General features: G+C 34.3%; 1 protein-coding gene across 6 annotated transcripts in view; it reads left to right on the plus strand.

The window, feature by feature from the left end:
- The window catches only part of Gfrl (Glial cell line-derived neurotrophic family receptor-like), a 590,185-nt gene that overhangs the window by 574,431 nt on the left and 2,259 nt on the right, over window positions 1–13,495 (plus strand). For all 6 annotated transcript variants that reach the window (XM_067762822.1, XM_067762821.1, XM_067762823.1 and 3 more), the window contains 6 exons: window positions 136–365; window positions 4,733–5,255; window positions 10,483–10,547; window positions 10,702–10,924; window positions 11,151–11,278; window positions 11,424–11,534. In XM_067762822.1, the coding sequence (XP_067618923.1) occupies window positions 136–365; window positions 4,733–5,255; window positions 10,483–10,547; window positions 10,702–10,924; window positions 11,151–11,278; window positions 11,424–11,534 (1,280 nt within the window). The remainder of the gene's footprint in view (window positions 1–135; window positions 366–4,732; window positions 5,256–10,482; window positions 10,548–10,701; window positions 10,925–11,150; window positions 11,279–11,423; window positions 11,535–13,495) is intronic.

Below are 13,495 nucleotides of genomic sequence, written 5' to 3' on the forward strand. Positions count from 1 at the left end.
TCATTGCATATACATAGATATTAAAATTAATTAGCTATAAATGAGCTTAATTAAATAAAGTTTGCTGCAGTGTGCCCTTATTTGTTATTTTTTCAAATTTTTTCCTTCCACTTTCTTCTGTCTACAACTTTGCAGTTGAAGCTCAAAAGGATTTTCATATGAAACGTCTTGCTGAGTTGGGTTTTTTAACTACCACAACAACTACAACCACAACCACTACAACAACAACCACACGTGCCCCTCCAACACCTCCTGCGCCACCTGTGCTAACGACAGTTACAACAATAACTACACATCGTCTGCCACCCACATCGCCGAGACAAACATCACGAAAGCAGGCAACTCACATCTTTCGTGGATATCCGGTAAGTGCAAGCAAAGTGTCTGACATAATGATGCTGTTAACGACTTGGTCGATTAGTTATGTGCTACTGAGGGTTCAAAATATATAAATACACTATGTATGTGCATACTTCATTGATTTTGGTCTAAAAATATAATTACCTGCGTGAAAATAGCATCTACTTAAATTTTAGCAATTTTTTCGGTTGTTTTTTTACACAAATATTGAGATAAGAGTTCATTGAATTATGCTCAAGTAGACTTACTAATTACTATGATTAATAGATCGCTGTCTAGGGATGATTTTATAGATATTGCATGTCGCGTTCTATGCCTTCGGGCTTTGAAAGTAATTATTGTCCAATCCGCAAAATAAACACGACTTCTTTACTTAAAGAAAGATATTACATTGCAAAGAGACATAACCTTAATGGTTGTATGTAAAAACGATTTAAATAAAATTATTTTATTTAAGAATTCATGAGCTTAACGCCGGCTTATAATAATTGAATTTCAATTATTATGTTTTCTAAGAGAAACTGAAAAGAAAGAAACATTTACTGGCATATTTCGATGGACCCATTTCGAAAACCGCCAACGTAATCATCATCAGGCAATTTTCTTAAATATAAGTATAAACTGAACACACCATTAAACAAACATAAAATTATTTTATTTTATACTTTTTAGTTAATTTTATTAACCAATAATAAAAACTTATTTTTAAAAAATTTGTTTTTCTTTAATTTCATTTTTTAACTTTTAGTTCGTTTTATTAATAAGTAATAAAAGCTTGTTCTTAGAAAAGCATTTTTCTTAAATTGAATTTAAATATCAATTTTTTTTTTTAATTTTAGTAGCGCAAAATATTTTTTAAATTAGTTATGTAATTTTTGCTTAGTTATTTGTAACGTTTCTCATCCTATCAATTTCTTTTAATTAATGCATCAACATTACAAGGTTTCTTCGAAGTCAACTTTTAATAGTCAAGTTCTTCGATTCGAAGACCTGCTAAAGACCTAACTCGGCTTAAAGCCACATAAGCTTAACCAGCAGCAAATAATTTACTACTTAGATAAATAAAAGCATGATTTACAATAGTTCCCTTCATTTTGTGCAGAGTTGAAGCCCACGACAAGACAATCGGGAGCATTCTTCTTTCAGCTGTGCCGTGATTAAATTTAAAAGGAAATTGCACTGATTTAGGCTGTTTTTTGTGAACGCCATCGTTACCAAAGTCTACGCGAACCGATGGTATATCGTTATGGTATAGTTGAGCACGGCTGTAATATGAACATATAATTTCAGTGATGTGATCTATTGCTCCATTTACAAGTCCCTTAGCAACGTCAACGTTAAGTCTCAACATAACTATAGCACCAACAAATATTTCTAGTTCTTTTGGAAGACCACCTGTTTTGTTAATGTCTCACCCACTTATATTATTAACATCAATGTGATCATTGTGTTTTGTTCCATCAATTAATTGATCTTGCTAATAATCGGTTATCAGCTGAGTAAAAAAAAATTGAATTTGAAATTTGAAACGATACGTTGAGCCAACTGTCAACAACCAATCGATAAAAAAGTATATAATACTAATCTACATAGTAATTTTTTATCACACAACGGATATTTTCTTATTATTAATTTTTCTTGCTTTTTTACGTTATTATCATACATATTTAAAAAAAAAAAGCCGCCCCCCCCCTAGATAGTAAAAAAGCAAGAAAAATTTAAAATTAGTAAAATACCGTTTTGTGGTAAGAAACTACTATGTAGATTAGTATTATATACTTAATTACAGTCAATACAAAAAAAAGTTCCCCCCCCCTGAAACCGCGCATGATACACATGTTCACGTGTTATTGCAACAAAAAAACGTTAACTACAACATACATACATATGACTATACAGATTTTCGAGAAAACATATGGTATGTGTTTGCCAAAAGTGACTTCACTTCGGATATCAGCATCTACGGTTGTCAGATCTTTCGCGTTCAACGCTAACGCGGTGTCAGAATGAAAAAACTCTCAAACAAATGACTGATACGAATAGCTTCGTTTAAATAACCCTGACTATTATTTATGAGTACACGATTTTTTATATCATGAAGAGAATATATTGGGGCATATTTATAATCGAAATAAAATCTGACTAAGTTAGTTCAAGCATTTTTGACAGAGAGCACATATAAAATTGTGTCAAACAGTGCTAACTAACTTAAAATCATATTTTATTGTGACTTTGCCTATGTCGCATTCAGTTTACAACCACTAATTGCAGTTCTCTGCTCTGTGGGTTAAATCTGTAAAACAAAATCAAGTGCGCAGAAAGTATGCCATATTGGGCGATAACAGCCTAACTTCTACACAACCAAAGCGAAGTTACCTCGTTCTTGAGCCGCTGTAGCTTATTCACCATCCTTCTAAACAAAGGACTTTGGCTTTTATTCCCTTGTGAACACAAATCTTTACCGACAACTCTATTATCGATTAACTTATCAAATTATCGAAAAGTATTGCATTGTCATCGGAGTTATACATGTGTGCAAAATTTCAGCTCAATCGGACACCGGGAAGTGTATCAAATTTAACTTGCAAGATTTGATTACAAACAACAGCGGGAGTGAATGTAAATAAAAGCTTATAAAAAGGATTATAACATAGTGACACAGTACTTATCATCGAGATCAGCGGTCGTCAACCCATAAGCGCTTTCACGCAATTTTTTTTTCGCTTAGGCAAGCGCACCGCATAGGAAAGCACGCCACACATCCCCGCGCGCACGCATTCTATCCTCTCGCCAATAACCGAATATATTCTGCTGTGCCCATTAGGAACTTAACTTCTATAATTTCGTGTTAAATGAATTTTGAAGTAATATTTTTGGGTATATTTTTGGTTCAACTGTACGAAAACAATAAAGCTTTATTTAATTGAAGGCATGTAGAAATATTTGTAAATGCATTCAAGAAAACAATGCGATACGTATATATTTGTATTTATTACGGTTATTTGTCAATTTGGCGATGTCTGGCTCCGTCTTAAAATGCTGTGATAATTATTTCTTTGTGCTAAAAAATCTGAGAACGTGTGTAAAGCCCTACTTTGAAAAAAGATATACACACATAAAAATAAATCTTTTATTTCATAGTTTTGATATCGGCCAAAAAGCCGCGTGAATATCCAAATAGAAACTTAAAACTTTTTAGAAAATTCAGGAAAATTCCGGGAATTTTCATGCAAATTTTCAGCTTTTCGGTAAGAAGTTTTAGAATTTTTCTGAGAGATAAATTCTAAAAATTCTTACTCAAAGCTAAAAATTTGCATGAAAATTCGCGGAATTTTCCCGAATTTTCTAAAAAGTCTTAAGTGTATATTTGAATTGTTGATGTTATATGATAATACATAATTTTATAAAAATATCAAAAATAATGAAGGTCGAAGCAAAACTTAGTAAAAACTGGAAAAATCTGAGTGATGATGACTTTTGTAGATGAGTGTAGATATGTATGTGTGTTTGTATGAAAAATTTTAAGGTCACTTTATCTTACTTAAAAAGTTTACTTAAATCGCTCCCCCCCCCCCCCCCCCCCTCCCAAATCGTGCTGGATCCGCCCCTGATTTAAATCATATTTATTATTTCATACCGTGTGAAAATTTATCCTGTTTCGCTAATGGAATACATATAAAATAGCTTGCTAAAATTAAGAATCGCTTTTTATTCGATCTTTAAGCCATGTTCAATGTTTCAAGTGTCTAGCTCGCAGGGAAGTAACGATTTCCAATTTCGGATGAGATATTTCATTCCATCTTGTGCATTTTTAAAAATGTGCCAAGTTTCAGGGCTCTAGCTCGGCGGAAGTTACTCAAAAATAGCTTGAATTCAAAATTCATAAAATTTTTCTTAGTAAGTGTGCGTACTTCTGGTATCGTTATAAATATTATTTGCATTTCGTCAGAATAAGTACAAATATTAATGGAAGTGCATATAAATTTGTAAATAATAAACACACAATTCTACAGGAATACGTAATTAGATTACGGCATTCCATCAGTATTTTTATGAAGAATGCAAAAGTAAAAAATAAATAAATATTACAGCAAAATAAGTAAACCAACCTTAACATAAATTGTATGAATATTTAAAATTTTTTTTTTACATTTTTCTTGTTTACTTTCATGTTGCGAACGTAACGAACATGCAAAAATCCGTGTATATTGTGCCGCAACTGCACTTCAACCATAACACTACAACAACACTGTAAAATCCAAAAAAAAAATGAAAATTTGCAATAACCAACTTTAAAATAACCACAAACAATGGAAAAACGTCAATAAAAAAAACAAAAAAAAAACGGGAAATTGTATTGAATGAAATTCAGCCGAAAGAGAAATCAGATGCGCCCACATCTATGGAGGACAATTATATTGAAACTCCTGATTCGATACCGTTGCATAGCGGAAATGATGAAAACGGAAATACCGGAAATGGTGATTATCACAACGGTAAAAGTAAAATCAATGGCGGCAATGGCAATAGTAACGGTAATGGTGGTAACCACAGTAATGCAACTAGTGCAGCGGTTAATGCACCACCACCACGCCACGGAAAAAATGGTAAAAACCTTAAAAATGGTAAAGGCTTGAAGCACAACAACAACAACAATGGAAAAGGTAATGGCAGTGCTGCTGTTGCTGCTGCAAGCGCTAATACAGGCAATGGTCATACGGTGACGGCAGAAGCAGCACATGCTGGCGCACACGGAAATGGAAATGATTTTGGTGATTTCGATGATCAAGTGATTTCAGTGGAACAAATTCAAACAACTGAGTATGCGGGTGTAACGGATTTGCCGACCACAACAACCACAACACTCGCAACAACAACTACAACACAAGCGCCAAGTAAGTAATTGATATATGCATATACTCACAAATACATATATACAGTCCCCAGACTTTAAAACATTTACTTAAACAAGTAAGGGCGTCAAGTTTGGGTGCAATCGCACATTTTTTACTCAGCTGAGCGCTTCTATCGTCACTTAGTTTCAGTTATTTCACGCTAAATTTTATCAATAGAGATCGTGTATATTATATAATTTTGCTTCTTATATTGGAAATATTATATTATATTACATTGCCAAAGATCCCTTCAAAAATCTCTTATAAAAAACTTGGGCGTGAATATCAACCGATTTAGTAGATTTTTTTCAGAATCATTCCTTATGACCAAAGCTGCTCAACCCCTATATACTTATAACACTTTTTTAATTTTTTCCCCTGAAGAATTGGCACAGTTACAAATCACTTTTCTATTTCTTTGCTTGAAACGCTTTATCCATAGTATTTTTTTCACAATATTAATGATGGTCACAGTACCTGCCTAAGTACTAGAGATATATGCAGCCGATAAACGCCGCCGCCGATTTGCGATGTATTTCGCACGCCGCCGCCGAATGTCAAAAATATCGCGTTACTGTATTTTCTACTCTTTTTAGACTATCTAGGCCATTTATTGTTCATCTCGAAAATTGGTCCGTTATGGTCGAAGGGATATGAAGGGATGCGCATCACTGCCAGTTATAACAAGTAAGGAAGGCTAAGTTCGGGTGTAACCGAACATTACATACTCAGCTGAGAGCTTTGGAGACAAAATTAGGGAAAATTACCATGTCGTAAAATGGACCCAGTGTAGCCCTGGAATGTGTTTGAATGACATGGGTATCAAATGTAAGGTATTCAAGAGATTTTAAAAGGGAGTGGGCCCTTGTTCTATAGGTGGACGCCATTTCAGGATATCGCCATAAAGTTGGACCAGGGGTGACTCTAGAATTTGTTTGTAGGAACTGGGTATCAAACTAAAGGTATTAATGAGGGTTTTAAAAGGGAGTGGGCCTTAGTTGTATATGTAAATGCGTTTTCGAGATATCGACCAAAATGTGGACCAGGGTGACCCAGAACATCCTCTGTCGCGTACCGTTAATTTACTTATATATGTAATACCACGACCAGTATTCCTGCCAAGATTCTAAGTGCTTTTGATTTCGCCCTGCAGAACTTTTTCATTTCATTCTACTTAATATGGGAGGTGTCACCCCCATTTTACAAAATTTTTTCTAAAGTTATATTTTGCGCCAATAAACCAATCCAATTACCATGTTTCATCGCTTTTTTCATATTTAGTATAGAATTATGTAATTTTTTTTAATTTTTCGTAATTTTTGATATCGAAAAAGTGGGCGTGGTCACACTCGGATTTCGGCCATTTTTTATACCAATACAAAGTGAGTTCAGATAAGTACGTGGCCGAGCGGAAGAACAGGCGGTCGACTGTGCATAAAAACTGGGCGTGGCTTCAACTATTTCACCAATTTTCAAAGAAAACAGTTATCGTCCTAGAATCTAAGCCCCTACCTAATTTCACAAGGACTGCTAAATTTTTGTTCGACTTATGGCATTAAAAGTATTCTAGACAAATTAAATGAAGAAGGGCGGAGCCACGCCCATTTTGAAATTTTCTTTTACTTTTGTATTTTTTTGCACCATATCATTACTGCAGTTGAATGTTGGCATAATTTACTTATATACTGTAAAGATATTCAATTTTTTGTTAAAATTTTACTTTTAAAAAATTTTTATTTGAAAACTGGGCGTATTCGTCATCCGATTTTGAAAATTTTTATTTGTTACACATATAGTAATAGGAGTAACGTTACTGCCAAATTTAATCATGATATATTCAACGACTGCCAAATTACAGCTACTAACTTACTAACTTTCTATTCTGCGTCATAATGTCAACCCACCTACCAAGTTTCATCGCTCTATCCGTCTTTGGTAATAAATTATCGCACTTTTTCGGTTTTTGAAATATTCGATATCGAAAAAGTGGGCGTGGTTATAGTCCGATTTCGTTCATTTTAAATAGCAATCTGGTATGAGTTCCCAGGAATCTACATACCAAATTTCATCAAGATAACTGAAAATTTAGTCAAGTTATCGTGTTAACGACAGACGGACGGACGGACGGGCGGACGGACGAGCGGACATGACTAAATGAATTTCTTTATTCACCCAGATCATTTTGATACATAGAAGTCTATATATATCTCGATTAGTTTATGCCGTTACGGATTACCGTTATGCGAACAAAATTAGTATACTCTGTGAGGTCTGCTCAGCTGAGTATAAAAATCCAATTGCGAAATTTAACACTTTCTAACCATGCAAAAGTTATTTGAGAAAACAGCGGCCTTCAATGCCAGCTTAACATTGATTTCGCATCACCGAATTCACCAAGGTGTTAAAGCAAAACACTTAAAGAAAAGTTATATAATAAATTTAAACGTTCACTTTGCATCATTTTTTAAAAAAAAATTAACAAAGAACAATGAATTTAAATCTCGATTTTTATATCGAATTTTTTATCTCGATTGGCTGAAAGAAAAGCAAAATCAAAGATGCAAAATCTTTTAGTAGGCTCCAGTAGTTTAAATTCTTCTTTGAAATGATTCTCAGCTCATATTTAAGTTACCTACATACACATATCTTCAACACGTATGAGCAGGGTTTGAAAAATCACTTTATTTGCTGAACTATAAAATAGCGTCTGAAATCATAATTTTGATTTTCACACTTCATCTTTCAACGCCCGAGTCTCCCGGTCTGAGGTTTCTTAAAGTTGGCGGCCCTATCCCAACTAGTCCCTTGGAGTGAATCACATTGGATATAGCCTATCAACCATGTTTAAATATGGCCCACACCAGACGGCTGCTGTTGCAAATGTGAATACGTAGGCAGATTTTTTAACTAGGTTAGTTTTTGTCCTTCGCAAGAAGCAAAAGCTTTCTCAAGACAGTCGAACAAATGACCGGGTGTTCTACTAGCCTAACGTAGGGGATAGTCGAACTAGTCTGAAAACTGAAGGTGGTCATCCATAATGAGCTGTTATATTATAAGGCCGGAAACGAAGGCTATTGAAGTCAATGTATCGAACACCAACATCTGCAAATTTTGGTTTACATTTTATAGCTTTTATCCACGGCCCTTGTAAAGTGTAAATTATGTAGATGCGCCAAGGATTATACGATTTTCACAAATAAGTTACGCAATGATATTTTTTATTTTTATTTATTTATTTTTTTATTTATTAAACATTTTCTTAATGCATATTTTAAATAAATTACAATATTGAAAGAGCACATTCTATTACTATATAGCATAAGAAAAGTACATGGCATTTTTTATATTAAATTTTAAAATAGTATTAAATGCGAGTTCACATAGTAAAATTCTTTTTCAGTGTAGGGTGTATAGTTTTTAATAATATTATAGTATCAGCTCATAATAATTCAGATAATTAGTTAAGATTACGATAGAGAAACAGTTGATATAGTTATAAAAGTTAGATATGGCTTACAACAACGTCCTCAGCAAGGCTTCTAGATGGTAGTGGCTAAGACTAATCAGATACATTTTTATTTTCTTTTGAAATAGGTTAAGATTTCTTATAACCTGTACAGCAGCAGGGAGAGAGTTGAACATTTTGCACGACGTGTATGTATAAAAGCTTCTGAATTGAGATGTCCTAGAATGCAGGATTTGTACCGATGGAAGCAGATTGCTCCTAAGGTTGTAGACTTCAGAAGGATAGCTTTCTAAGTACCCCGATCTAATAAAGAACGGTTTTAGGATTTTAAATATATATAGATGACGACATGGTAGTATATATAGTCTCCTAAAGGATATCATAGCGTGAGACCTATAGTTTGCGCCACATATGCGTCTTATAATTCCCTTTTGGAGTGTTACAATGGGTGACAACTTACTAGCCGCGGCGCCCCCCCCCCCCCCCCCCCCCAGGCAAGGCTAAAATACATCAACTTCGGTTTATTACTAACTAGTAGCTTGTGTAAAGCAAACCAAGTCCTCAGCATATACACATCGTGGCTAACATCACATATTAGTTCGAAGTAACTCGTTGTACTATACGCAATGGCAAAATCATCTGCAAAGGCAGTCGTTTTTCCCTTCAATGGAATTGAAAAAATTGAATTAATATAAATGAGGAACAGTACCGCGCCAAGGACAGAGCACTTAAACCGCTTATGATTTCGAAAGCGGCATCCTATAGCTTCTAAGAAAGTGACGTCGACGAAGGTATGAGTTCGAAGTCGCATTCCTATGGCTTCTTTGCTGGCATATGGTATAAGGGCCAGGATGCATGGTAGCGACTGGTGGTCAGGGTTGCTACTGTTCGCACGTCGGGAAATGGAGCTCCTAGGAACAACCGAAAAAACTGAATGCGCCCTTTGGCGCGATCAGCAATAATCCAGTATTGATGGTAATCGTTAAAACTGTGCCACGAGAGTCATAACTATTAGTAGATAATTGATAGCAACCGTAAGTCGCCTTTGTGCATAACCAGCACGTAGTCACAAATGATTTAAAAAATTCTGCTGACGACTGGTATTAAAGTTAGCCCAGAACATCGTCTTCGGTGAACTATGCTACAAAAGTGTTACCATTTTAAGTATTTCTCCCTCTCTCCGCAAGGAGCTACTCCCGAAATTTTCTGAACGACACGCGAGTTTTTGACGCAAAACCGCGGATCTTTTCGAAATGGCCGAAACGTCGATTTCCTTAAATACGTATAAACAAAACCTTTCCAAATATTATTTTTTTTTTTTAATTTTCGCTTTACATGCCTCCCAGATACTCATCCGCAAGTTAATGATATTGTTCCAGATCATCAAACATACCATTGACGTCAGCAGTATGTTTCCATATTCATTAGTTATGGACAATGTGATACTCTGAAGTCCAGCAATTCAATTTTAATCGACGGCGGTGGCGTGGCTAAGGACATATAGCGTTTAGAGTGGGCCAAAAAACTTTTTTCTTGTGTAGAAAAACTAATGTCGCAATGACACACGTCAAAATGAAAAGCTAAAATTATTGCAGGCTAAATTTTCGATGTCCTCAACAATATTTCGCTATATCATAAAGAAAAAAAAACTTATTTTATGGCCTACTTATTTAAGAAATATTAATATTTAAGTATATCGCATTAATAGATACTCCCGAAAACATATTTCTTACAATCCGAATCCACTCCAAATCATTACAGGAAACTGTGTTGTCCAGCGCCCACACCAATCAGATCAGTTAATACGTGAAGGGTCCAGCAAACGGGTAAGTTCTATCTGCGTAAATAACTAACAAAAGAGAAATTCACTTTTATTACCCAGCGTTTTGTGTGTAAATTTTAATATCTGTATATATAAATTTGTAACAGCCATATCCAATAAAAGTTCTTTTCCTTTATTTAATTTCTTTTGGCAAACAGATTTACTCCTTAGACGATGCAGAATGCAGTGAATTGTGCAGTTGTGGCGACTCATTAACTTTGACATGTCATGCTCTCTGCGTGCCATTTGCGCCTTGTCGTACGGCGTTGGCCTTCTACAGCCATGCTTCACCCGCCTACCAGGCGTTCCGTGGCAGATGTTTGTGCTATTCGGGCCGTTTTATATGTATGAAGCCACCGTTGGGTGAATATACCTTACCAGGTAAGTGCGCTTAGTTAATCGCAATTCGATGTCGTTATTAGGAAAAAAATTAAATACGAACAGATGGTTAATATAACTCCGCCGTTTTAGTTATGAAGTGAAATATCGCTCCGGTTGTTTTTTTTTTTTTGATAATTGTTTTAAGTGCATCTATTTGTGTTTTAAAAAATAAAATTTACTTATATAACATACTTAGTTTGTTAATTTGTTGTCTTTTTATTTTTAGGCGGAGTTTTCCTCTTACTTGGCTACAGTTCAGCCGATGAAGCACTACTTCGTCCACATACGAACCTGGGAGTACAGGATGCTGTAAGAGCACTGCAACAATATGTTACCACGCATATAGATAACCAGGTAATTAAATCAAATATGCCACATTTACCAAGTTATGTTTGCGACTTGATCATAACGTAAAAATTTAATAAAACTTATATCATTTCCACATTTTTCTTCTTCTTTTGTTTCATTTTATACTCTTCCCTTTATTGTCGTTCATTAGACCCAATGTACGCTAACCCTTTTCAATATGACCGATGAGAACATAATAATTGCCGCTCGCCTACCGCACGATGCTAAACTCAAAGCAATTGAATTGCTTGGCAAAGAGAAGGTAACTTACATATATTGATTACACACATACATGCATACCAAGTTTGTTCTCCTGTTTTTACCAGACCTTTTAAATCAGTGGTCGGCAAAAATTTAAATAAAAGTGTGTTAGTGAGAGCGAGATCACGAGCATCCCTGCAGGAAAAAAAGTTAAAACTGAAAATTTGATTTTTGATTCAGAAATAGTTTGTAATATTCCCTAGTCCCTTTACTCACCAAGTTGTACTCGATTTGAAATATAACCGATATTGTTACATGTAAATGTACATGAAATTTGGTTTGTAAAAGCGGCTAAACACGGCAAATAACGCAAATTAAATAGCGGCGATCACTCGCTTAAAAAATCAGATATCCGAAACTAATACAGGCGCCGTAACTAGATAAGTACAAAATGTTTAAAAGATTTGCGCCTGTTAAAAATCGAAAAGCATAAAGATACATTCAGATTAATTTTTTTACCATTTCGGTAAGTTATTTTAAACATTCTATAATACGTTTTTACAGAGAAGGAGTTATGCTTTTCGATTTTTTTTATATCTGTCCCGACAAGCAAGTCTGGCTCAATTGAGCTATGGCTCGCCGACCACTGTTTTAAATCATCTTTACTTTGGTAAAGAATACGATTATGAAAGATTACCAATAATTAAAAATACTTAGTGATTATTTTCAAGTTAATTAAAATATAATAATATTCAAAAGTAATTAAAGTTTTTCAAGATTATTAAAAAAAAATGAGAAATAATAAAAGACCATTTTTTTGGAAAAAAAATTATATAAAAAACAAACACAGCAGGATGGACTAGATGGAGATTTTTTCGATTACTCATACAGTATTTATCTTATAAGATCTAGAATCCGAGTTTCGGCGTAGATATATTTGTTGCCACGATCGTTTTTTACAAGAAAATATCAAAATAATTAAAAAGTTGAATATAATAAAAAAACATTTTTATTATTTTTTATTATTCTAATTCTAATAAATTAAAAATCGCTTGTACCTAAAACAATTTAAGGAGTAACGATAAATCAAAAAATTTCGTCCGATCGGTTTAGGCCAATGGTTATTCAAATATAGGAAATTCGGTTATAACAAATTTTTGTAGAAATGGCAGGTTTGGAACTATTTAATTCAATTAAATAAAAAAAAAAACACCTTATATAATTGAAAAGCAAAACACAAGCTAAAATGTCCTCTTTAAGCAAAATATTCATAGGCTAGTCAATAAGAATATATGTGCCATTTTTTTGAAAAAAAGGTGGATCCTACACCCTCTGAGAAAAGTTACATTTGAAGGAGCTTCGTGATTCAATCTTACTAGGACGACTAAACGATATTTCGTTCAGAGATAGCCAATAATTTGGAAACATCTACCCAGGTTGTGTTTTTAAAAAATAGTGGGATCTCGACTTCGCCACAATGAGAGCTGTAACTTACAATTTTTAGTAAGTTGAACTTAATTACTTCATGTATGTGGGTGGGAGGGGGGGGGGGGGGGCTCATATGGGTGAGAGCTAAGCAAGTTTTGAAAGGAGAATTGTTTTGGCCTCAATCGTAGTGACAAAGACACAAAATATTATTACTAAAAATATTTTGGTGCCAAGACCACATTTACAGATGCTTTAATCTACAGTGAATCATCAATAGATAATCTGTGCGTTTACATATGTCCCATCCCTAGAATCTCTAGGATGCTTCCAATTAAAGACTGCACTCTAGAGGTGGAACTTTTTATAAAAAAAAATCCGAATTGAGCATAATTACCGATTATCGAAGGGAAATCTAGGTATATAATTACCGATTAGGAGTTAAGAAAAAAATGAAGATAGTCTCGTTATATGTTCACAATTGCGAAAAATTTACCAGATACCCTATTATTCCGGGAATTTTTCGATTTCCTGAATATCTTCGGATTTTTTTTTTTTCAGGTTATCTTTGGGATTATTATAGCGATCATTTGGGAA

Source organism: Eurosta solidaginis, chromosome 1 (assembly GCF_040869045.1).
Source record: "Eurosta solidaginis isolate ZX-2024a chromosome 1, ASM4086904v1, whole genome shotgun sequence".
NCBI classification, from domain to species: Eukaryota; Metazoa; Arthropoda; class Insecta; order Diptera; family Tephritidae; genus Eurosta; species Eurosta solidaginis.